This window comes from Muntiacus reevesi, chromosome 16 (assembly GCF_963930625.1).
Source record: "Muntiacus reevesi chromosome 16, mMunRee1.1, whole genome shotgun sequence".
NCBI lineage: Eukaryota > Metazoa > Chordata > Mammalia > Artiodactyla > Cervidae > Muntiacus > Muntiacus reevesi.
The window spans coordinates 17,703,283-17,730,696 of NC_089264.1; the positions used below are offsets into that span (position 1 = coordinate 17,703,283).

The window sequence follows — 27,414 nt, forward strand, 5'->3', positions numbered from 1 at the left end:
CCTTGTATAAAACATGGTTGATGCAAGTGACACAACCTTTCTGCCTACTAGCCAAATTATTTATTTTTCAAGTTCAGTACTTTAACTAGAATATATTATGGGGTTGTTCATTCTAGGCTTTCTCCTGTGTAAAATTATCATCTGTAATTTTAGATCTTTTTGCTTTTGTTCATGTTATTTTAGAACATTTTCTTATTTGGGGTTTATTTTGTTCCATTGCCTGGTTTTTTTATTTGGGGAAAACTATTTTAAGTCTGTTGAATCAGCTTTTCCTATCTCAGAATTTATTTTTCTTGAACTCTTTTCTTTCCTTCTTTCTTGATATATCAACATCTCTCCTTTTTATCTGGTACTTTTCCTAAAGATTTTCTTTAGGAGATTCATTCAGTCTTAATTTCTGAAATCATTTTGCTTGTTACATCTCTTTCTATATCTTTCTTTTCTTGAAACATGTTATTCAAGTTTTCTAATCCTGACATATGTTCTTTGATAGTTATAAATTTTTCTTAATTTTCTTTATCATGTTTTGAAACATTAGGTTACTGTTTGGAATATTAGGTTGCTGTTTGGAGTATTAGGTTGCTGTTTTTATGTGTTTACTGGGCATTGTGGTTTTTTTTTTCCTTGCAGGTAGTGTTGCTATTCTAGTCTGCATTCTTTTTTTTTTTTTTATACATATTAAATTTATATAAGCTTGGACCACAATCCTCATTCCTTGCTCATTGTTAATTCAGATAAGCGTTTCTTTGTATTAGAGAGAGTTTTTGGAACAAAATAACTTTTCTAGCTACATATCTCTAGCACTCCCTCTCCTCTCGTGTTTACGAAGTGATTTTAAAAATGGTCTCATATTTTTGATATCTACTTTCTCCCTTTGTTCGTTTTTATCTAGACTTTTTCTTTTCTCCTGATTGCTCTTGCAAATTCTATTTCCATAAGTTACTTTTCATTGAGGGGCACAGAATACATTTTGATACCTAAAAGGCAAGCTGATCAAAGATTTAAGAATGTCATTCTCTTGTTAATTAAAATATACAATACTGGTATTCAAGAACAAAGGTAACCCAATTTTAGAATATGGAAACAGTTATAATGTTCTTTGAGATGTTGTTTTATCTTAGCTACATACAAATCTGCACATATATTCTTGACACCAATAATCAAATGGCATTTTCTAGGTTTTAGACTAGATTTGGTGTGTTCAGGGTGGTATTGCTGTAGATGAGTTTTATGGATTTCAGGAGGAACAACAACAGTAACAACTAAAAAACTGAAGTTTGAGCTTATTCTAACTCAGATTTCTTAATAATTTAAAAACTAAATGGTCACAGTGCACATATATTACAAAATGATTTCATGAATAGTTTCAGTGAAATTAGATATTCCCCCTGCTTCAACATATTTGGCATTGCCTTTAATTAATTAAAGGTACTGTGATTCCAAGTGACTATTAATTTACTGAGTAAACTGAACAAATTAAATTAAATAAATGGACAAATTAAGTTATTAACAGAACAATGTGCTGATTGCTAGATCACTCTATTTTTGATGGCTGCTTCCTTTTTCCTTGATCTGTAATAACTTCATTTTTCTATCATACACTCCTGTATTTTATTGTTTCCATCTTTCATTAACCAAGTGCTGTTTTTAAATGTAGAAATTGATCTTATCTTCCTGGCAAATAGCTTGTATTTTTTGGTTTCTTTTTTTCAGGGCCCCTGTGGAATCTTGATGGTCACATTCAGACTCAGCTGCGTTCATATTTAGCCATAATTCACACAGAAGAAAGGTGAGGAAGTTAGTATCATTAACACAGGTAAGAGGTAAAATGACAGTAGGAAAAATTTAAATAACACTTTTAACTGAACCTATGCCACTTCCTGAAATGTTACCCTTCCTCAAATGTTTTATATTCCCGGGGTCTATAAATCCATCTGTTTGAGGCTGAATTGCATGCCCCCTCCCCAGATTTATATGCTGCCACCTTAACCCCCAGTACCTCCAAACTCCTTTACTGCCTTTGGAGATAAGGCATAATTACATAACTGCCTTTGGAGATAAGGTTTTTCAAAAGGTAATTAAGTTAAAATGCAGTCTTTAGGATAGACCCTAATCCAAATATGGCATGATTTTTTTAAAAGAGGAAATTTGGACAAAGATGGAAGGAAGACACAGTGAGAAGAGGGCTGTCTGCAAGCTAGGGGAAACGGCCCTAGAGGAAACCACACCTGCTAACACCTTGATCTTGCACTTCCAGACTCCAGAACTGTAAGTAAAGACATTTCTGTTGTTTAAACCGTCCAGTCTGTAGTGTTTCACTGTTGCAGCCTGAGCAGATGAAGATACCATCTTTATAACAGAGAGGCTTTGTTGGTTTTCTGTTATATCATTGTTTCCAAGAGGCTTTTACTCTATTGGTCAAAGCTGCAATATACATAGTCATCCACTTGTATTGTTGGTGTTATTTTTGGCTGTTTATCAAAAGATTTATCTTGGCTCTTTTAGAGGAATCAGTGTTTAAGTCCTCCTTCAGTGATGCAAAAGTGTCTCCATTTTCTTCAGATGAATTCTCCTTTTCTTAGGTGCATTCCACGCTGTTGCCATGATTGCACCTCTGTAAGTACAACGATGGCCTGATGTGCTGCAAGTTACTCTCTGCTCAGTTTAATATTAATATTGGACATGTCTTTAAAGACATGAACTGTGGGATACAAATAAGAGAGAATACATGTAATACATGTAAAGTACGTAACAAGCCTGGCACATAGTAAGCATTCGTATATTTTGGTTATTATTATTTTTTGTTATTCCTGTATCTTCCAAGCCAGTTACCTGTAAAATCCCATAAACTGATTGAAAGTTTAATACCTTGATTTTTTTCATACCTCAAGCTCATTTTGAGCATTGGAGCCTATTTCCAAGGTATCAGAAGGTAAGATCTGTTACAGAATGATCATTTTGAAGATAAACAACACAGTTTACACTTCCTATTACTAAGCATGATTAGGCTTCAAACACAGATTTTAAATCGCCACTTAGGAACTTTTTCCTTTAGTTTTTGCAAATAGTTTTCCTATTATTTTCCAGTCTGTGCCACAACTTATTTTATAGTTGAAGCTTTTCTGTGTTTATATTCATAGATTTAGATAGCTGACCAGGAACACATTTTACCATGACTTGATTAGCTACTCTGCCCTTCCATTGTTTAGTATTCTTTACTTCAAATGATCATATCTGACTGGAAAAACTGCCAAATTTTCAATAGTTTCTTCCTTAGAGTAATGTTTGTTTTGGAAAAAATCTGCAACGGTAACAGAGTAGCAATCACTCCATGTTGTTGGCAGGTTAAGGGCTCACACAGCATTTTTCCCAACTCCTTGTTGCATCCATATCTATGTAGTTGGTTAAAAACAACCAAGCAACTAACACATCCCTCCCCCAAATAAAAACAGTAACAAGACAGGCATTTAAAAATCCATGTTGCTGGAGCCATTTCCCATGAGATCCTGTCAAAAATAAGAGCAGGTCTAACTTATTGTCAGACTTCTGCAGAACTCTGAAGATCTAAGGAACAGAGTTTGGAAACTACTGGCCTCTGTCAATAATTAAGTAGAATTCCCATTTGCCACCAAGTCTACTACTCTTATAAAAGATGGATCTTGAAACAGCCTGCCAGAGCTTAATAGTAGAGGTATAGAACCAGCAGAAATTGTGACAGGTTTGGTGTTAAACGCTTGGCGATGATATATAATTTCAGTTCTATTTAAGGTCACTCATATGCACAAGAATCAATAGAAGTTTCTCTACCTGAGTTTCTGACTATATTTGCATGCTTTTTATTAGTTGGATTCAGTCTCTCAGGGAGGGACTACTTTAATAAATTTCTTTTATTTGGGTGGCAGATAAAGTATTGAGAAGATGACTGCTGTGTTAGGGTCAAAAAACAAGACATTGGCTAAGAAATCGTGTTTCTGATTGATTTACTATGAAATAAACTTGAAGCATTTCACCTGCGCTTGTTTCTGTCCAGTACAGCTAGTGCCTTAAATGTGAGTGACATGGTCTTTTCTCATTAGCTGGTTCTGTTGTAAAGGAGATCAAGTCAGAAGAGCGTGAACAGCTGAAACTATCACAAGGACAGTATAGGAGATGTACTTTTACATATCTGGGTAATGTGTACAGGACTAGTGCTAACAACCATTTATTACACATTATTTAAAATGCAACTGGTGCTGACACATGGTACTGTTTTTCCTTAGGCAAAGTGAGAAACATAAAATTGTCGTTGGTAAGGTCGGAAGCCTTGCTAGAATAGAGGACCAGGTAGGCTGATTTATTGATTTATTATGGAGAGGGGAAACCTACAAAAACATAAATTTCATAATCCTTTAACACCAGCATGATGAAGATGTTTCATGTCTTTCTCATGTGAACAAAATGACTGTGGGCCTATGGGTCCTACTGAAAATCAGTGTCCCTATCCAGGTTTGCCATAGTACCCTACGTCTAGGCTTATTTAGTATCATTTCTCTGCCTTTAACTGCAAATATAGGGATGCTGTCTCCCTGTATGCTCTTAAAATACAATTCATGAGAAAAGACAAGACTCTGGGGGAACACTCCTAATACTTTTATTCCCACAGTCATGTGAAAGTTCACTCTAGCTTGGAAGATCCAAATGCCCTCTTAGAGACTGAGGCTGGCAGAATTCAGTGGCAGATGAGGACAGATGAAGGTCATGGCAGCAACTCCTGAGATGGGCGGAGGCAGGTTTCAGTAGGTCAAGGCCTTCACAGTGGGGTGTGAGCCCCTCCAAAGCCAAGGCCCTGACCTACTCACTTTTATATCCGCAAGGCCTTAAGTTTAATAAATTTACAGTGAATCAATGAGCAACTGATAAATGGATTATTGTTGGAAATAGTTACTAACGCAGGGAGAGGTAATAGGATGAAAAACAAGGATAAGGCAACACGATGCTCACGTGGGCCCTAAGTATTCAGAAGGAAATCAGGACCCAGCAGGAACTGCAGAGTCAGTTGTGATTGTTCTATGGAACCAAAGTGACCCTGAGGTGAGGAGCAAAAAGAGGGAAATGATGGCGAAAGGAGAAAGAGGCACTTTCACAGAAGTACTTTGATCTGGTCAAGAGGACCCTCTGCTTACTTCTGTATAGTGTTGCTTTTATACATTCGCTTCCTAATGATGTTATTGCAAAAGGTATAAAAGTCTGTTTTTGTAGAAGATGAAATTTGTGTCTTCATACTTACGAAAACACATAAGAAAACACGTGTGGGATCATGACAGTAATCCAAAGGATTATGTTTATTTGCAGTTAGTTGATTTTGTGTATGCACATCTACTTGTCTGCATGTGGGCTTTGTGTGTCTGTTTCTGTCTTCTATTCAGTGTTACTGAGAGCATCTGGATCATGAATGAAGTTAGTTTTTACCTCCTTTTTAGCCTCAGGTGTAGTTGTGTATGTTTTAGCAGTTGATTTTGTTTTATATAAAAGGGACAATGTTTGTGAAAGTAACTTTCATGTGAACTTTGATTTTTAACTGTATTTGCAAAGTTTGCTTTTGGAATTTGTAGGGTCCTGTGTAAACCTCTGAGATAATCTCTTTATCCTGATAGCCAGAGCCTAGGGGTTTCTCAAGAATATGTACGCTGAGCTTTACACTTATTTCTTTGTAGCATATGCCTGGAGTTATGTTCTGACTATGTAGCATCTTACTTTTGTTGGTGGTAAAGAAAGAGGGAATCAACAGAACCAGGCAAAGTATCTTCAAATTTTCTTTTGATTCATTTGAGGTGGTTCTTCAGCAGATTGTGGATATCCACACTCTTCAAGTGGAGGTTGAGCAATTTATTGCTTACATATTTAACTCCCTTTTCCTCTTGCTCTAAAATACTTTTGAAAAATATACAAACCTTTAGGCTCCTAACTTAATTTTCTTTACTTCTCTGATTGGCAAATCCCAATGAAGACAAAAGATACACCCTTGTGTAAAGTCTATGTGTTGAATCCCGAGTACTGACCTATAGAATGTAAGTCAGTTTTCTTGCCCTTCAGTAGTGCCTGGAATGTTTCACTTGTCCTTACAAATCCATTTCTGGGCACCTTTTTAAAAAGTGAAAAAAAAATATTTTTTAAAGGTAAATCTCTTATATTCTGAGGAAGCACATAGCAATCGGAAGAAAACATCCCTGAGGGTTCCTCAAATTTTAATCACCTTTTGCTTGTGTATTAAAAAAAAAAAAGATCATTCTGAAAATGAATTCCACACACAGGGCAGAGAAACATGCAAGGCTGGTGCAGCCCCGGGGAACCAGCTGTAAATTCACACTTTAAACCTCAGTCCTTTGGAGGGAAAAGAAAGGAATCGCTAGCATTCTCACTTAGTACCGCCTTGACTGTCTGCCCCTGTCCGTGCCCTTGTGTGCCAGGATCCGGTGTGAAAGCTGAGGAGCTCGGGTCTGAAAACTCGACAACAAGTTCCGAAGGAACAGCTTCCTCCCCTAGCTGTCGGCCACCGCGTGGGGCTGGCGCCCAGCCTCGGACTTCTCTGTGCACAGATGGTAGCACACCAGGGAAGCAGAAATGCAACAACTTCCTAAGTCCTCGGGGTGTTTTGGAAGCCTGGGCGCTCTATTGCCTGTGATCATCTCCAAACTGGGAGATTGCCCGGGACAGTTCTCATCTCATTTACTTCCTCGCCTCACCAGCTGCCACTGGCGCCCCCAAGCGCCGCGCTCCAGCCCTTCTCTGAACCTCTTTCACGCCGAAGCAAAGGAGACCTGGCGAGCCTCCGGGTCTCCCAGGAAAGGCATCGCATGTAATTGCCAGAGGCTAAGAGGCAGACGGCAGAACCTCAGAGACTCCCTCGCCCGCGGTTCATTCCTGTCTGGGATTTCCTCCTTGCAAAGGCGGAGCTGCCTAGGATGATAAAGATGCCCGGTAGAATTGTGAGGTTCAGAGTTCAGGTCCGCTGCCCCATCCCTCCCCGCTCCCAAGAGACAGAGGCAAACAGCTACTTGTGTGGTGGGGAGGGGGTCTGCAGGGTGAAGGAGGAGGAGACGAGAAAGTCCCAAATGCCTCTTGGTAGCAAGGTGGGACTTTCTTTCCCCCTTCTCTGATACTCTTCTTCCCAAAGCCCCATCTGGATCGGTTACACACTCCCTGGCGCACCAATACAGTGCCAGCCTCACACATCCTCTGGGAGGCACAGGCTAAAACCCAACTTGAGTGTACACAGACCATTAACGCCCAGATGCTCATTTTCCTTAACCTTCTGTCGGGCTTTTCTAGGGCTCCTCTCGGAGTCAGGGACTGGAGGTGGGTTGGCGAACCCATGGAAGGGTGCTGGCAGTCCTGACCCGCCCCTCTTCACTTCCACATTTGCCCTCCGTTTGTTGGCAAAGGCTCTTTCACCCTCTGGAGCGGTTGGTTGTCAGGAATTAGGAGTCCGCGTGTTACTCTAGGGGTGAATCCCATCTTCTCAGTTGCTCTTCGGTGGAAGGGTAGTGGGAGGGGGCGAGGAGAAGCCTCAGAAGGAAAAGCCGCAGGAAAAAGAGAAGGGGGGGGGCGGGGACGTGGGGGTGATGGAAACGGTTTTACTCTTTGTCACTCTTGAACTGGGGGCGGAGGGAACCCCCCCTCCAACCACCCTGCTGTGAGAAGCTATAAAAAGCAAAGGGGGCGGCGGAGAGACAGCAGACGCAGCGAGGGAGACCACGCGCAGCGCAGGGCAGCTCCCGGGGCAACGCAGCGTCCCTGGCAGCGCTTGGCTGCGGGCTGGTTGAACACCGCTTCGGGCGACTTTGCATGCACGTGGGAAACCTTAGCTGGCCTCTGAACTCCAGGGTCCGGTCTGGGGGCGGTTCCTGATCTCCCATATTAGTGCCCGCTAACTTTGAAAAGGAGGACTTGAGTCCCGCAGAGGTTGAGTCCTAAGAGGTAGAGAAGGAAGAAAGGAGAGAAAACGCAACTGAGACTGAAGGAGAACGAACTCATGTGGACCTCCTGAGCAGTTAGGAGGAGGACTGGACCTCTGAGAGCCGAGGCAGGACCTCGGAGGAGGTGTGGGCAAGGAGCAACGGAAGCGGTGCGGGCCGTGGGGCTGGGTCTGCTTGCACCTCGGGTCACGCCTCCTTGGCGAGAAGGCGCCTCGCCTTTGATTGCTTCCAGTTACTGCAGAACTTCCTGCCCTGGCGGAGAAGCGGGTCTTGCTTGGGTCGCGCTTCCTCCGGGTCTGAGCCTTGAGACTGAGTTCACACGGTGCTGGGCCCCCAGAGCCAAGTGGGGTTGGGGGAACAGAGTCTGCGAGTCCCGGCGCCCCGAGTGCAGGGCCCCGTGTCGGGCTCCTTCTTCCCATTTGTATCCGCATCCTTGCGGGCGTTGCGCCTCCCCGGGGGACCCCTCGCCGGGAGATGGCCGCATTGATGCGGGGCAAGGACTCCTCCCGCTGCCTGCTCCTACTGGCCGCGGTGCTGATGGTGGAGAGCTCACAGTTCGGCAGCTCGCGGGCCAAACTCAACTCCATCAAGTCCTCTCTGGGCGGGGAGACGCCAGCCCAGGCCGCCAACCGATCTGCGGGCACTTACCAAGGACTGGCTTTCGGCGGCAGTAAGAAGGGCAAAAACCTGGGGCAGGTAGGAAAATACCCCCAATACACTTGTCAACCAGAAGAGGTAGGGACCGGGGCTCTTGGGCACTTCATTTGACTTGGCCCACCCGGAGTGCGCCCCAGGTGTGGCGCGCAGGATAGCTGGGGAGGGCTTCCCAGATGCACGGTTGCGCTGGCGGGGATGGCTGTGTGGGTGTGAGTGCTGGAGGACGGTGGGGCGGGCGGGATGGATAGGGGATAGGGTACTTTCTCATCTCTGTTTTGGGATATGGGCTTGTACGGAGCGCTAGTGAGTACCGATGGGGAAAAGGGCCAGGACGTTTAACACAGCGGATGCCGAGGATGCTGTTACTAGCTAACTGGGTGTCAGGCACTGTTCTGAGTTTTCCGTATGTTTAATCTTCATCACCCTATGAGCTTGGCGCTGTTACCCTCCCTTCCCTGCAAATGAAGAAACTCAGGCAAGGAGTAGAAGCTACTTGCCCAAGGCACACACTTAGTGGAGGTGGCAGAGCGGGATTCCAATTTGGACAGTCCGAGTCCAGTTTCTGGGCTGTTATCCCATGCACTTTACAATCTGAAGGAAAATTGACCGTTTTTCAGGTTCTCCTTCCTTCTCAGTTCCGTGAAGTAAGGTCACATACAGAAAGCCTCAGTACACGTGCATTTCTCATGTCTGGATATAAATCATCCCAGAGGACACAAAATAATGAGCTGACAGAGGTAGTATCAGGTGCGGAGGACCAGGGTGCCTGGGACATAGCCAGGAGAACTCTCGAGGTATGTTTTCCAGTGAAAACGTTCCCGAGCATCTTTGTCTCTCTGTCACCCAGGCAGACAGAGAGATGGACAGTCATGCAAGGAGTTACACAGACAGACACAGACACGAGCTCGCAGGCTCCCCGCGGCAGCCGCTGTGGCCGGCACACAGCAGCCGGGAAGGGGGCCCTGTGGGCACTGGGAACCAAGACAGCTCCCCCTTCCGCTGCTTTTGTGGGAAGCCGAGACTGAGCCAGTTTGCCCAGCAGCACCGGCACCTCACACAGCCCAACTGTCAGCTCATAAAGGCAGTTCATGGCCCCACAGATCGTGGGTTTCCCTGTCTTCCGAGAGGCGCCTGCTGCAGCTGCTGCGCGCGCGCTCAGCGGCGTCTTCCCCTGCCCGCGCCCGCAGCGCAGGCGTCAGGGTGAAGATTGACAGCCAGGGCCGGTCCTGGAGGGACCACGGGGAAGTCTGCTCCGCCTGGCCCCCTACTGCCCTCTCACGGGGAGAGTTCTGCTAGTTCTGCAGTTCCAGAATGCTTCCTGGGCTCTGCAATGTCAAACATTTCAGCTCTCCTCTGAAAGGAAAACAGAGTCTGCAAGCGCAGGATTCTTTTTAATGACCCAGGGGAAATAAGAAACTATAGATCTGCACACACAGCACAGGCGTACATGCCCTGTGCATATTCTCACACACGTGCACACACCTCCATCCACACTTACAAGACCACTCTCACTGCCTTTTTCTCTTCATTAGGAAATGCTCTGCCGTTTTCAGTAGGAACTGACAACATTCTCTTAGAAATCCATCACACAATGGGTCAAAGCTTACAAAGAAAGGGTGCGCTCAGTCCAAATCTGATTTTTCCCCCTAATGTTACTGACTTCAAACTCCACCTTATCAGTTGTTGAAAAGAGCCGTGTTTAGTTCAGCCAAGAACAGAGGGATGGACCCAGTAATTTTTGAGGTTCCTTTTGATTCTAATCTATGTACATTCTGTGAATTTCTGTAAAGAAGTCTAAAGGTTTTGTTTCTGACACCATGGGCCCTAACACCTAATGTTGCTCAGTCAAATTATCAGTTATGTCAGTACTGCCACTAGCCATAGGGCTATATGGGCTAGACTATGGGATCCATCTAAAAATCTGGCTTATCACTTATGTGTTGATATTATATCCGTATACAAATATGTTTGCTTATTTTTCTCTCTCCAAATATCTGCTCCTTAAAGAGGATGTGAGTTATATTGCATGTCTTCAAATTGAAGATTTCCTTTATAAATCAGTTGAAGTTCCTTTTTTTTATGAGTTGAATATCTTTTATGCTCTCCATATCTTAGTGGTTCAGTGGAATATATTTCATTATATTCACTTAATTGTAACACAGGATCCTTAAAAATTGACATCGGATTTGTGGGAAAATTGTAACATACTAGAGAGAGTGGGAACATGGAATGAAACATTGAGTTGAATCACAGGAAGATACTTGGAAAATAAAATTATTATCTTTTGTATATTCTGGCTTTGCACTTGTTTATCGGGTGGTCTAAAATGTGTGCTGCTGTGAAGGAACAAATAGAAAAAAATATCTTTTTCTTGTAGAGGTAGAGGAATTCTTTGAATACTTATGGATCTCTTTATCTTGTTTCTTCCACTTCTTCCACATTTGGTTACCAAAAATTTTAGTACTTTTATTTTCAACAATGGAATGGAAATTAGAAAGATTGTTCCAAACGGAAGATGCCACATCTGCTTATGGAGAAAAACTACAAATAAAATTCAGTTGAGCTGAACTTTTATCCATCACAAAATGATTGAGAAAATTTGTAAGTAAAATGCCAACTGTTAAAACTAATTACATAGTGTCATCTTGAGGCCTAATGTCTGTCTCCCATCCCCGATCTTTGATTGATGATGTTCTGTCAATCAGTCACTGTTTTAGTCACTCAGTTGTGTCTGACTCTTTGCGACCCTGTGGACTGCAGCCCGCCCGGTTTCTCTGTCCATGGGATTTTCCAGGCAAGAATACTGGTGTGGGTTGCCATGCCCTCCTACAGGGGATCTTTCCAACCTAGGGATTGAATCCAGGCCTCCGGCATTGCAGGTGGATTCTTTACTGTCTAAGCCACCAGGGAAGCTCTGAACAGTAAAGATGCAGGGGCCAGAGACTGAGATAGAACCTCACGTACGAATGTCAGAAACTTAGTCTTTAGTCTTCTTTTCCTTAAGTGAAAATTGAATGATTGTCTACTTTTCCTGATTTATTTTCATAATGGAGAATAAAAATAAAAATTTTATTGCCATTGCAGAAGAAATTATTGAAGAAATTTAATAATTCATTAATCTACAAATGCGAAAATGAGGCTAAATGGGCTCCAAGGTTTTCTTGATTCACCGTAGTCTGATCTCATATGAAGAAAATATTCTTATTTATAGGAATTCTACTTATCCTGTCAACAAGGTGGATTATTTGTACATCACTTCTGGAAAAGTTGTCTTTGAATTTCAGGAACGATTTAGAGGGTGCCCAAAGAAAATGTACTGTTCTCCAGGGGTGTTAAAATTCTCATCCTTGGGTTTGTTTTCAAAGACATAATTTTGAGTTTTGATTCAAACTGCCATAGAAAGTTGAATGTCTTAGTCTTCATTCAGGTGATGGAAACAGAAGCAGCAAAAATTATTTTGGTGAATTATTCACATTGTTTTAATTTGACTTTCTACTTGCATCTATTACTGATGGGTTTTAAAAGGTAGTATGCATTTGTGTATGTATATTGGATACATTAGACTGTAGGACTGTAACTAGCACATATATGAATAATTTATATATCTCAATTTATGAAGAGTCTTGCAAACTTTCTACTTCAAAAGTATTATTAGACAAAATTTTCAATATCATGTGAGAAAATATATTCTGATTAAGTAAAATATTGCTCAACATCACTTCAGGTGTATGAGGCATCAATTTTTGCAGGCCACCTTAAAGACAAAGTTTATTTTCAAAAAGCAATTTAGAAAATCAATTTACTCTTGAAATGAACAGTGATTTTTTTATGTGAATGAAAAATATTTTGAATGTATTTGTAATTGCTTCTTTTAGCCTTTACTCCTCATTTTGTCTTTTTGAGACCAGCAGATTTAATTTGAACACAACACTGTATGAATTTTAAGTGTTTGTAAAAGTTAATATGAGAACTGTGAAAAATAATTCTATTTTAAAGGTAGAAAAGCTTCTTGGTATATGTCTTTAAAAAGAAGATGAAATTTGTTTCATGTAAATTCAGATTCCATTATTTTCTAATATAATTTGGACACTTGAGGGACAGTGCTTTGTATGAAATTATGTTGTAAGAAAAGAACGCTTGCAATACACTGAAACGGAAACTTGAGGAAGTTGGTAAGAGAACACTAATATTTATTTGTATATTGAATTTTCTTTAACAAACATGCTATATCTGTTTGCATACACTCATGAAAATGCTCATTGAAAAAAACTATATATCCTATTTTCTGTAGGTGATTGCTTAACTTTCTAAAATTAGCCGTGACTTTTTTTTTAAAATTCCAGCCCAACTTTCCCCTCTCAGAGGTTAAATATTTGCTACCTCCTCTGTACTTCAGTTGACACTAAACATAATCAGGAAAGTAAATCATCACTAAAATTATTTCAAAACAAAAAAAAAATATTTGAAATAATCTGCACTACACTATTTCTTTTCTTTCTCTATAGATAGAAAGTTGATGGTTGATACAAGTGAAGGTTACCTCGTGAATAGCAAGAAAAGTATTTTAATGATAATCTAAGTGGGGACATCCATCATTTTATTTCTGTGTTAGAGAAGAGAGAGCAAAGGACAAGTTACAAGGTTACTTAAACTCACTCCAGCTGTGACTCTGACCTTACCATAGTCTTCTTGAGTACTCCTCTCTGATACAAACTCCTTCCCAGGATGTTTCAAAATGTGTAATTTTTAAAGTAGAGAAAGCAACGTAATAGAAGGGCACCTAGGAGACTATCATGCTTTCTTATTCTTCCCCCTGCACAGTCACATTAAGTGAACAGTAAAATGACCTGTTAGATTACAGAGGCCTTTATAATAGTCAGTATATTCAGTATTTTGCACTCAGTCTCCTCTGGCTGTCCATTCTTTGGTATTGATGTACCATTGAAAAGAGTTACAATCTTATTTCTGTGATTCCCTAATGGCCCTTTTAAGTCATTTTGCTTCATCATACATCCAGTCACTTGTATTCATCTATAAAAAGGTGATAAAGCTACTCCTAGTTAATTATTTAATCATTGAAAAGATTGATGCAATATTTATATTCCTCTTAGTAATTTTTTTAAAAATCTGAAGCAAGTTCCCCCAAACAAAATAATAATGGATAGATTTTTGTGTCATGTAGCATTGCTTTAAGATTACATAGACATATGTTAATATGGCACATAAAACAAAAATTTAGTGTTATTGTTTTAGGAAAGCAGAAGTTAATTTTTTTCCTCCTCTGTTCCCTCTTTACTTTCCGGGAATTAGTGAATGATATATTTTTCTCTAATAGTTGTTTTTTTGTTTTTTTTCCTCAGAATAAATATAAACCATTCTCCCACACACAGAGGTCAACTGATATAAAATATGGGTGATTTTTTTTTTTTTTTGATAGGAACATCTGTCCACAGGAGGAAAGTCAACATCCAAATATTTTAAATAGTGGCTTCCCAGTGAGTGTCTCATGTTAACAATTTTGGGTTACTGCTCACTTCTTTGGGTTCAAAACAAGAAAGGAAGACCATGAGTAACACCAATGTCTAATTAGACTCCTTAGGGACAGTTCATCCCGTAAATCCTTGTCTTTGTAATGGTAAATTAAATCAGAAACCATTGAGGCAGAAGAGATTTCAATATCAGATATAAATTGCCGTATATTAGCTCAGTTTATGCAGCACTAAAAACAGAATTAGTATTTTAACTTTTATCCACAACCAGTGAACCTGATTAGGATACTACATTTGTGGGATTTTAATAGTAGCTTAGATTTATCTGTGTGCTTCAATGTAGGAATAAAATCAGCAAAAGAGAAAATTAGTAAATATTTTAACAAGTTACTTATCTCTTTTCCACAGTCAGATAAAAGGGACAAATGTGCATCAGATATCTTTTGAAATATATTACAGGGTCTAATTTAATTGGTTGATTCTACTTATGTATTATAATTTTGGCACATACAATAGCTTAAATTTAAATATTTCATTATCATACAATATTTTAACTATCCCATCCTGTCTAAAGCGAGCAAATAAATAAAGGCAGTGAATGAATATGAACATTAATTAGAAAAACAAAGCGTTACAATTAGGGAGAGAGACTTTTTAAAGTGTTAGATTTATACAAATATCTCCTAAAAATTTTAGCTCTCCATGTTATGCTTTATCGTGTAGAATAAGAATGTTCTTCCCCAGAAAGGAAGATAGGAGTGGCTTTCAGATATCATTTTCTTAAATTGGCTTGCAAGTAGGTACAGCACACAATAAGTTATAGTAAGAGGTTCCATTTGTTAATTATTTACTCTGCTAGGCACCGCTTCAGATACTTTATTTGAATTAATTTTTTAATTCTCTCAGTAGCCCTTTGAAGCAAGTAAGTCCTAATATTGCCCTTATTTTCATAAATGATAAAGCAATCATTCTCCTGGGACACAGAGAGGTTTTGCAATTTGTACAAGTCATGCAGCAGTAAGTGCAGAAAGCCACAATATGAACCTAAGTGATCGAGTGTTAGAGCCTGAATATTTACCTACCAGGCTGCTGCCACAGTATCCAGCCATATAAAACATGGGCACACTATCTCTATAATGTGGAGTTAAGAGGAAACATGGACCTTTATTGTATTCTTCCCTATTCTATTTTCTTTTTTTTTTTTAATTTTTTAAAATTTTATTTTGTTAGTGGAGGCTAATTACTTCCCCTATTCTATTTTCAACTTACATGGGTATGACTCTAGGTTCATGAAAAACCGTAGCAAAACCCAAACCCTCTGTTGATGCCAATTGCTACTCTGAGTAGCCAGAGTATGAGAATAGTTTATGGACTCAAAAGCAGGCCCATAGCAGTACATGAGTATCATCTCTGCCTTTACTTGCCTCCCTGCCAGAGAAAATTCACTGTCAACAAGGCCCGTGCACACACACACACACACACGCACACCCCTCTTTCTCTCTCCTACCCTTCTCCATTAATTTATTGCATTGCCTCACGTAGAAAGGAACGCTATTGCATAAATCCTATTTTGCTGTCCGTAACCACCACACAGTACCCATCCCCCTGCCTCTAAGTGACGCCGTGTGCCCACCGACATGAGCAAAGTGGAGGCCTTCCCAGTGGCCTCTCTGCAGTGACTTTCCGTTGGTCTGGCTGGCATCCATCACACTCTGATTGGACAGGGAGGAACCTTTTAAAACCTGCTATTGGTTTTGTTTTTCCTTGACTTTTGACCTCCTCCTAACTGCCGTACAGATAATCGGTTGATTTGTAGCAGCACTAGAGTTTCCTAACAGAATTCCTAGGGGAGTTTTTCTCAATTGCATCTGGCTAGCTTAATGGCTTTGGAAAAGCCACTTAATCTCTGGTCCTTTTTAAAAAATCTGTAAAATAGGATAATAATAACAATGGCAACCATAATAATAATAACACTCAACTTACTGGGCAACAGGGAGGAAGAGGAAAGTGCACTCAATCATTTAACTGATGTTATTATTTCTATTACCATTACAGAAATATGTAAGGTCAAGTGCTCCTGCAAAAAATAGAAAGTGGCTGCTTAATTTTCCCCACCCAGACGGGCAGGAGTAACTAAATGAATGCATATATGATATACATGAAGGAAACAAATGAACTCAGTTACACCAATGCCAAGAATTGTAAATCAGAAGAAAACAAGACAAAAAACATACATATACACACATACATATGCTATCATGTTTCCTGTACTGCATGTTAGCATGAGTGATAATAGGTCAGTGTTGTAAAAAGAAAGCAAAATAGTACATAATTGAATAATTGGTGAAATTACACAGAAGCAAGAGTGTACAGACATTAAAAATACAACCATGATAGGAAGGGGCAATGGCAATATCAGTTATTTAGACATAGGAACCAAAACAGTTGAATAACATGTTAGAGTCAGCTGCCAACAGCATTAATTTGATATCCTCTGAAGTAAGACAGCCTTTGTAGAGGCAAACTTCTTGACACTTTATGCAGAGTGCTTGGACCCTGAAGAGCTTGCTAAGAATTTGGAAGACTTAAAACCCTCTTTGAGTGTCAGCCTGTCATACTAAGAGGACTCAGAGATTTGGAGCTCATTATTCCCATTCCCTTCCTTTGTTTGTTTTGAGTTCTTTTTTCATGATTCAGGTAATTTGAACATATTTTGATAATGTTAAATTGAGAGTGCAAGTCAACTCACTGAAGTATGTAATATACTTCTTCCAATATATTAGATATAAACTACCAGTAAGAGTTTCTATCTGGTAATGAACTAAAAAAACTTCAAAACTTCATTCAAATGGGGAAATTGTCATTTAAAATCAACTGAGATGACAGCTTACATTCAAATAACAGTGTTCACTTGCTCATTCTAATTTCATCTTAGCCTTTTGAAATTTGGCTCTACAGGCATTGTGTTAATTTGTCACTTGAAATCCAAAGTTTGTTTTTTAGTAATCATCCAGTATACTGTGTAGCCTCTTATCTATCTCTTATACCTAATATATTCCCTTACTTCTGTAATATTATAGATTTTTCTTTTCCACTCTGGTTCATTCCTCTTTATAGTTTTCACTCCACAACCTTGTGCCTATAAATGTGGACATTCCTTCACATTCTCTCCCCAGTTCTCTTTTCTTTCTGTTCCATGTTCTCTTCTTTCCTTGTGTGCTGGTGTGCTGTGCGAAGTCGCTCAGTTGTGTCCGACTCTTCCAGACCCTTTGGACAGCAGCCTGCCAAGCTCCTCTGTCCATGGGATTTTTCAGACAAGAATACTGGAGTGGATTGCCATTTCCTTCTCCAGCGGATCTTCCCGACCCAGAGATTGAACCTCAGTCTCTTATGTCTCCTGCATTGCAGGCAGATTCTTTACTGAACCATCAGGGAAGCCCATTATTTCCCTATTTGAAATGTTTGTCACTTACGGAAGTATGCTTGTTTAAAGTACTGAGCCTCCTTGCTTGCTCAACTGTTTGGGAAGTCTTTCCAGAAACAAACAAATCTCTGTATCGAAATTTAACCTTTTATGGTTAACATCAAATTGTCAGGAATCAGGCAACCAGGTCTTTATGATTTCTAAATGTTATAAAAAAGTCTGCTAGAAAGTTCCAGGGGTCAGAACAATGCAGGTCACAAGAATCAAGTCTGATTACCCCAACTTCTTATGCTCTGGTCTGTTTCATCACTCGCTGCTGATGAAAGAAGGCTGTGTACATTCCTACCAATGCTTTTGCTTCTTGACCTCTATGTGTTTGAATCCTTGGGATTTAAATGGCCTCCAATTTTTTTTCCTCTATGATGAACTTGTTACATTAATATCTGATGAGAAGATGCAAGCATCTATTATTTATGCTCATGAAATGTTACATATTATAATATGCACACACATATTTTAAGCAATATGTAATGTTCATTTTTATAACTTGAACTACTCACTAAAGAGTTATTTTTTGCTACTTCCAATCTTATAAATAATTATTAATTTTTAGAGTGAGAAACCTCAACATTTATATTCCACCTGACACACTCTTAAAAGTGCTTGATATTTATTAACTGAATAAGATGATTCTTAAAGTGTGCTTAATCACTATTAATCAAGATGGAGATTGTTATAGAAAGAACCAAGAAAAACTTACATCACCTGCAAGTTTCACGAACTTGTATAACAGACTAAAGTGGGCATGCTTAGTTCTGGGATATACATTAGAAATCACCTAGTTTAACTCGGCTTATTTTACATATGAGGGAAGCAATTTAGGAGATTTTTGTGATCTGCCCTCATACTACAAATAATACTTTGCCTGTGACAAAGAAACTTCTGCTGAAACTTGTATCTTCTGACTTCTAACAAGGGCCTTTCAAATAATAACAAAGCTCTGCAGACGAATTAATTTCAGTTGATTAAAAAATCTAATGGGAGATAAATTATATATAGAACCCCCTTTCAGCTCTCAATTTGTGTGTGTCAAAATGTATTAGCAAAGAATACAATGCCACGATGACAACTGTGTCAGTGGGATTTAAAGAAAATTGATGAAAGGACAGGGCTTTGGCTATATTATCCTTGCCTGCTCTTTTAGCCATGATACTTTAGTAATGCATTTAGCAGGAAGCCTGACTGAAGAGAGTTTCTACCAAAGAAAAACATTTTCCCTTGTAATCAAGAACATACACACACACATGCACACAATCCTGAGAGGAGTTTCAGCAATAAATATTCTTACGATGCAGTTGTTGTCAGTCACTCAGTCGTGTCTGACTCTTTGTGACCCCATGTACTGCAGCAGGCCAGGCAAAAAAATTTCTTTAGTCCTTTCCTTCTATTCTGCGCTGTGCTACTCTCTTGCTCTGCTCTCTTTGCTCTTTATCTTTGAATACTGGTCATCACTAGAGGATAGACTGACCAAAACCTGTTGTTTGAAGAACCACTGACCCGTCTGCTATTGCCCTTGCCTTGAAGCGAACGCAGGGCATGAAGGTTTTCATGGCATGCAGCATCCATCATCTCAGACCGCTCCCACCTTCCCTTCTCAGCTGCCTGTCAGCCTCTGGGCTCGATGTTAGGGGAGCTCTTCACCTGGGATAGACCGAGCCTCTGCCTCTCTCTCTACTTCAGGAGGAACTGACTTAAAACAATGCTGTGTTTGGTACTTGGATGTTTCAGACATATTAATGTGTCTGTTATCCCACATTAGTATTGTTCTTTCTGGGTGTGTGCCATGTGTATCATCATACTTTATTTCTAAGGATATACAGTTGAGGATACGGTTTCTACATAGGATAGCAGGTGAACGTGACATAGCCTGGGATATAGATGAGAAGACCTGGTTAGCCTACTGTCTGATATGCTGGGCATGAAGAAATCATCTGACACCTTCAAGCTTTAGTTTCCTCATCAGAAAAGTAGGGACTGTAATGATGGTGTTTTATCTTATCTGTTTGCAAAATATAAAGCATTGCTTATTTACATTATATGTTGAGAGGCTGTTTTAATGAAGAAACTAAGACCTTTACACTCTGAATTTATGAACGATAAATCTGAATTAGAGTTAAACCAAGAATAAGTTGCTCTAGATGGATTTTATGATTCTGGAATTATAAATTCAGTTTCTGTTTTGATAGACTGCCTCTTTTTTTTTTTTTAAAAGAAAGAAAGACCGTGTGTGGAAGGTGTTTCTTTGCTTTTGTTTTCTTTCTTTGCCTTTTTGTCTTGATTCTCTTGGGTTTCTTGGGAAAAAATAAGTGCCAGTAGTAATACTTCCACATTTCTGATTAGAACTTGGTGATGTTATGATGATAATTATTATTTTTATTCCTGCAGGCTACAGACAACCTGCTATTAGAATATCCTGCCTATGACTTCAAGAAGAGCCCTATGTGTTTTTATTCTATCATGTATAAGATATGTTACTGTTTATATATTTTTTAAATGTCTTGGAAAGGCATAATAAGGGTCTCAATAATAGAAGTAAGTGTATTTTAAAATTCTGGAACTAAACTTGAGCATCATATTTTGGGCACATTATATGTTATAGGGTTCACAAAGCATAAATTTCAGGGAAACAGCCAATTGTAAAGTCAAGTTGTGTGACTGTGAGATCACATGAACTGTGACAGACAAAATATATTTTTGCCACAAACCCTTCAAACAGGAAAGTGGGTATTTTTCAAAGCTGGTGAAAACATACTATTGTTTTGCTAAGCTGGCATTTCCTAGTGAACAGGGTAGTAGCTCTGATCTTTCATGTTACATGTGCACGAATCTCATCCAAATATTTGTTCAGGCTATAAACAGTGCAGGCTTCCTGCTTGCCGTTCCTGCTCCTAAGTAATTATCCGCTAATTTACAGGATTCTTCTTCTTCAATAATGATTGCTTTTGTTGTTTTATTGTCATCTCAACTGTCATGGCCTTGATTTGGACCATTATCATTTCCCAGGGGAACATTACAATATTGTGGTAGTTTTTTTGCTTCTCCAAACCATCCTCCACACTATTTCAGAAGTGAGCTTTCTAAAGTAAAAACTCTGACAAAGCTGTTCTAGAAATGTTCACTTCTAGGGCATGAAGTCTACACTTCTCAACTTGGCACACAACATCGTCAGTTACCTTATTTCTTATACTTTGGCCCTGAGACCACACAGCTGATGAGTGGCAGAGCTAGGGGTTAAAGCCAAGCAGTCTTACTTGAGTCTACTTAGTCATGCTATGCCACAGCCTCATATAAATTGGAGGCCAGAGAATCCAGCTAAAGACTTTTCATTGGTATGTTTGAGAATTCAGATGTGATTAAATTCTTTTGGTAAGCCAGTCAGCTTGCTGATTGCTTACGTCTTAGAGGTATTAGGTGCTACGATCACAGTCAACAAACATTTATTAGACACATATGTTTTACGGGGTCCTTGGTATAAGCAGCCATAAAAACAAATATAGTGTATTTGAGGAAGCCAGTTGGAATTTTAAGGTTGAATGAGACTCCCAGATATTGTCCAGTTCAAGCCTCTATTTTTAGGACTGTATGAGAGCTGAGCAATTTGATCAGTTTTCCTTTTTATGAAGATTTTTAAGATGAATACTTGTGTCTCTTAGTTATCTGGTTACCCTGATTTTAATTAAGAATAGGAAACTTACATGTGCTGCTGTAAGTGAAACTTGAATAAAATGAAGCTGGATATCAATCTCTATGTAAAAATACTTCCTCACTAACAGAAAAGGTATCTATTTATTTTAGCCATTTTTCACAGAATATACTCTGGTCCCTTTGACAGATAGTCAGACTGTCCTTGAAGAGTTATACCGTATTCATTAACAGTTAAGAAGAGGTCTGACATGCTGGACATCATGGTGATCATTTTAAGAGGTGGTGCCTGCTTGCCTTTTCTGTTCCAAATATTTTGGAAGGAATTAAATTTTTATTATTTTTTCCTGTTTGTCAGTGTCAGTGCTCCCAGAGAAAGTTGGATCTTAATTTTATCATTTACAAAAGCACTTTGGAAACATAAGTGGGAAGAGGCGGTTGTTGTTTAGTAGCTCAGTCGTGTCTGACTCTTTTGCGACCCTATGGGCTGTAGCCCACCAGGCTCTTCTGTCTATGGGATTTCCCAGGCAAGAATACTGGAGTGGGTTGCCATTTCCTCCTCCAGGGATCTTTCTGGTCCAGAAGCAGCAGGTTCACAAGGAATTAGAAGCATGGTAAGAAACAACAAAATAGTACTAGTGGAAGGGTCTGGTGACCTCAGAGCGAATGGTAGAAGGATTGTGTTAATTAAAGTGGACAAGTTCTCACAAATGGGGTGGAGAAACAGGTGGACTGAAATGTATTAAAGAAAGAATGTGGTAAAGTGCAAGTTTAAAATGATGTCATAAGTTTTTTTAAACGAGCACGCTCAAGCATTATTTTTCCAGATTGGTAACTGCAGAAAACTCATTCCTTTGATATTGTCATTTAGACCTTTCTTTTGAAATCAACTTCAGAAATAGTTTACATGTTTATTAAAGGCCATAACTTTATGATCATAAACAAAGTTATATATATTGATTAACACACCGTATTCAAAATCCTTGATGCTGAGTGCCTTTGTGTTGTTTCCATAAACAAAAATATCCCACAGAAGGTGAGGACATCAAAGAAATGTGGTACACTTTGTGAAACCAATCCCAAAAAGCTCCAAAAGGCATTCAGAGTCACAGAATCAGTATTGTAGTTATAAGTGTAAACAGTTCAATGCTGATTGCTTTAAGGTGGTATACCACCCTCAGTTTGGTTTGTAGCCTTAAGCAAATCTGTCCTATCACCTTGTAATCAAGTCCACTCTATGAGAAAGAACCTGGCTGGAATTTATGTAGTATGGTTACCATTTCTCAGGGAAGCAGGGACTTCAGGAAGCAATTAATGAGTGCAAGCCACTAGTATGTTCCCCACCCAAAACCCCACTCTTTCTGTGAAAGAAGAAGCAAAAGCAAATCACACCAGTGCATTTCCCTAGAGTCCAGTCGGATGACACCCATTACTTCATGTGCCACTTTTTAGTTAAAATACATGCACTGAAGTCGGGGGGGGGAAATAAAAAGACGGTCTGTAAAAAGTTATTTTTTTTAATGCAAATACATCCTATTAAAGTTTCATAGAAAAGACTTAACAGCTTAACTCAGTAAAAATGTTTTTTCAATTGTTCAAAATTAATCCAATGCTTCCAAAATGCTCTTTGGAAATCCTTGTAAGTTTCCTTGCCTATGTACCCTCCTGCTATCATCCCAACACTCTTCAGAAGGAAATTGTTTTTTAACAAGAAAAATCTTCTTGAAGTCCCATTTCCAATGGGGTCCTGGCGACACCAGCTGCAACACGTTGTTACTAAACCATTGTCTATTTTGGTTCTCATTGTTAAAAACACAAGTGACCAACACTCAGGTCTTGTGCCATAGCCATCCCAGTGATTGATTACAAATTGGATTGGAATGTGTGCTGTGAATTTTCTTGTTAAAAAAAATACAAGCTTTCAACAACACAAAAGAACAACTATATTTGATAGCCTGTCACTTAAAAAGTTAAGTAAGACCAAAATATAATTCTGGTTGTTAGTAGAAGCAATAAAAAAAATGTATTCCAACCTCACCAGTAATTCTGTTTTATAAAAAAGTCCATTTCTGGGAGTCAGAGACTAGCTGGAGAAAATGCTCTAATTATGGGAACAAGATGTTCCTAATTTTTAAGAACTCTTTAAAATATCTCAGGGTATCAAGGCAGAGTGGCCAGAGCCTTGGACAAATTATTGATTTCAAATCCCTGATAGCAGATTAAAGAATGGCACATTCAGTGAAGAGCTAGTATCAATCATCATAATAAGATTTAATATGAGGAACTGAAGGAGTAATATTCTGAAGCTAAGATGCATGGAAAGAAAAGGAAGACCATAAATGTATTTTAAACACACTTGTATCTTAAACACACAATTAAGCGGGATAAACAGGCTGACCTCCAACTTTAGTCATTGCCTGCCCCATGGTTAATGTAGCCTGATATTAACCATGTTGTGACTGTACCTCTCCACCACATTTCTATCAATATCCTACAAACAGGATCAGTGTGGTTGATGCTGTGGTTGAATATCTAAGCAATACACAAGCCCTTGCTTCTAGAAGATGGTGCAACCAGCATTTGTTGAGAACCTACTTTATGTCAAGAAATTTCTGGTAATTTCACTATATTAATAACCTTAGTTCATCGTCTCAATACCCTTTACCACCTGTCATGTGCAGAGCCCTCAGAAAATACTTGAGGGAGGCAGTCAGGCAGGAAGGAAAATGCTAGAAAAGTGACCATATGCATTGTAGGTGAGCTCAGTATTTGGTATCTGTGGTCCCATGATGGATCAGCTTCAACTTAGAGTTATTTGAGTATAGTTTTAATACAGAAACGTTTTGTCTTGATGAGTACAGTGGAAAGAACACACTTTTTTTTTTTTTTGTAAAAGTGAATGAGACTTTTCCATATTGGGTTATATTTATTTTTTTAGGAATTTAACAACTTTATAGAGCTGTGCATAGAAGCTCTGGAAACTATACTGAAGTCTTTGTTTTCTCATCTCTGAAGAACAAATCACAGTTGCCACAAGCTTCAAGCAGAGTAGAGTATATAAATCCATTAAAAGAAATACAAACCTTTAAAATATATAATAATTACTAATGGTCACTTAAAGATAACAACAGATTGCTAAGTAAGAACCTAAAGATAGGCTATGGGAAATTCAGACCCCAAACTGTAAATAGTTTATACTATTCTAGTATATAAACTATAGTTTTAGTGGGGAAGAAGAGACAGTTAATACTAATTGTTCAATAGCTCTGGGTTGTCCGCCATGTTTTCTCTGACCAGAATTTCATTAAAGGCTAGTCAGTCAGTCAAGGTAGGGGCCAAATGGCTCTTTACAGCTTAAGGGAACTAGGGAAGAGAGAGATTTCCTTGCTGGTCTGATTGTTGCAAACTCAGTGACAAGAACACAGAGTATTTTTGGAATTTGCACATGCTTAGCACCTGGAATATTCTGAGAGCTATAGTCATACTTCATCAGTCACCAGAATGAAAAGCCAAATGCCGATCTGAAGGAGAACTTCTGAGGCAATTCTTCTGGAGCTCACTATATACTCTACTTGTCATCTCTCAGACATAAGCCTTTAATCCCCTCTTCCTAAAATTGTTTATTTTAAAATGTGAGGAAGGCTAAGGATGTCACAGCCGAGTGGTGAGCTTTCCCTTTAAAGAATCCCATCCTTCAAACCCATCTTTAGCAAAGAAACTGGCATTTCATATGCTGAGCAGATGGTGTCCTGCGGCCCCGGCCAGCCCGCCTGTGCAGCTGCGCCTCTCTGGCACACAGGTGTCCTGATTTGGACCTTCTTGAAATTCTGACACCACGTTTTCCTCCACTGGGAAGTATGACTTGGCTATGCTGTTTTCCAGTGACAACAGATATACTGGGCTAGCAATAACAGCCCCAAGTAAGGTGATAACATAACCCTCTAACTCATACTTAGCTGGGACCCAGGGTACAGGGTTTGTTCTAGGAGTCTAGGCCAACTTTTTGGTTTTGATTTCCTCTTTTATATTGTGTTTTTGTCATTCGTGTCTCCTCCTCTCACCTCTTAGGATTTGGGGGACATCTCAGAAGGGTGGGAAAGTTTTTTTTTAGAGAAGGAAAATACTGCTGTAATACATAAACAAAGCTAAAAATTGCACATACATAGTAAGGTAGTCTTCCAATCATTAGTATATATTGAGAAACCACATTCCAATGTTAAATAGTCTTCAAGTGTTTAAAAATAAGCAAAACTAGACAATTTCTTTAAATACCTTCATGGTATTTTACAAAAATGACTATGAAAGTAAAATATTTTTTTAAATGCAGGCAACGAGGAGGAAATTTAGTTGTTCTTTTCTGCATAATCTTTTACATAATCATTTCAGTCTCACCCAAAATATTTCTTAGTGCAGAACCCAGATGTTCTAAAGTTTTTTTTTTCTTAAAGACAACAATATTTAAGAACTTTCTCATTCCTTTCCATCTTAGTAACAGCTGCTTCTAACAACCACTTATAATGAATATGTCTAAGCAGGAAAAACATAAGTGGGAATAATAAGGGAAGTAGACGGTAACATAATTTAGTGCTATAGATTGTGTTCCTGACCTGACTCTGATTCTTTCTCACAAAAGATAATTCTGAAAATGATGTCTTCTTTACCAAAAGCTATTCATCTTCACTCAACTATGTCCTACAAATCTGATTGGTTTTGCCTTTAGATAAGTAGACATAATTACACAGTACAGCTCGAGAAGGAAAAGTTTATTACTCAGAAGTGATTTTATCCCACTGTTTTAAGATAATTCAGCTATTGCCTTTGATCTAAAAGGAATGATATAATACAGAAGAGATATCCTAATTTTCAAAAAGTGATGGTTTATTCCATAGAATGTTGAGTTTGATACTGATTGTGGCCTACATTACAAAGCAGATTATAAAATTAAGTACTTATGGAAATAGATTTAACAAAGGAAAAAACACAGGTTTACTTAGATTAAATCATGACAAACTAATTTTATAATTTCTTGAACATGGGAACGAGTCTGATGACACTACGATGCCATTTATAGGCATTTCCTTTGAGAGTTAATGATCTTTTATCTGTAAATACCACTATATGCCAGTGACTCTCATATTTGTATTTCTTAGCAACACCTCTCTCTTGGACTTCAGAATAATAAATGTCAACCTAACATTTCCACTAATACATATTTCATACTGACCATATCAAAATCATCTTTTCCCTTTTCCAAAGCTGTGGCACCCATGGATTTCCTCAACCCATTTGATGGTAAATCTATTTTTCTAGTTGCTCAACCAAAAAGGCTTGGATTCGTCTATAACTTCTTTTTTTCCCCCATATATTCATGTTCAGTCTCTCAGGAAAGCCCCTTAGCTCTATCTTATAAACATATCCATAGATCAAAACAGGCATTTCTGCATGTGAATTAACAGTAGTTCATAGAAAATTGACTTAGGAATTTAACTTAAGACAAAACCAACCCTGAATATTCATTGGAAGGACCAATGCTGAAGCTGAAGCTCCAATACTTTGGTCAACTGATGTGAAGAGCCGACTCATTGGAAAAGACCCTGATGCTGGGAAAGACTGGAGGCAAAAGAAGGGGTGGCAAAGGATAAGATGGTTAGATAGCATCACCGACTCAGTGGGCACGAATTTGAGCAAACTGCGGGAGAGAGTAGACAGGGAAGTCTGGTGTGCTGCAGTCCATGGGGTCGCAAGGAGGTGGACAGGACTTAGCGACTGAAAATCAACACCACCACACAGGGCAGAGCAGAACTTCCCAAGAAAATACCTTCATACAAACATGAGAAACATGTTTATTTTATAGTCTAGGAAGAGTTATATCTGTATACATTTAGAGTGTTAAAAAATTTGGTATCCTAAAAACCAATTCAGTCATCAAGTCTGCATTGCCAGGGCAGGAAAGATTACTCAAGTAGCATTTACTGACCATAGCCTATAAAAACAAAAACATTTTGAAAATCCTATTCTTTCTTATACTGGACTCCTCAGTCATTTTTTTAGTGACCAGATAGCACCAAAACCCATGTATTAGTTGTGTTTTCTTGACCCTTCTCTTTGGCTTTTTGGGATCTTCTTCTTTTGGGTTTTTCTCTATGTTATATACATAGCTAGCAGAAAAGGAGAATGATTTATTAGA

At 39.1% G+C, this 27,414-nt stretch overlaps 1 protein-coding gene across 1 annotated transcript in view; it reads left to right on the forward strand.

Moving 5' to 3' along the window:
* The first annotated feature begins 7,729 nt into the window (after nucleotides 1-7,729).
* Nucleotides 7,730-27,414, forward strand: part of DKK2 (dickkopf WNT signaling pathway inhibitor 2) — a 128,489-nt gene continuing 108,804 nt past the window's right edge. The window contains exon 1 of the mRNA XM_065907446.1: nucleotides 7,730-8,651. Within this exon, the coding sequence (XP_065763518.1) occupies nucleotides 8,430-8,651 (222 nt within the window). The 5' untranslated portion in view covers nucleotides 7,730-8,429. The remainder of the gene's footprint in view (nucleotides 8,652-27,414) is intronic.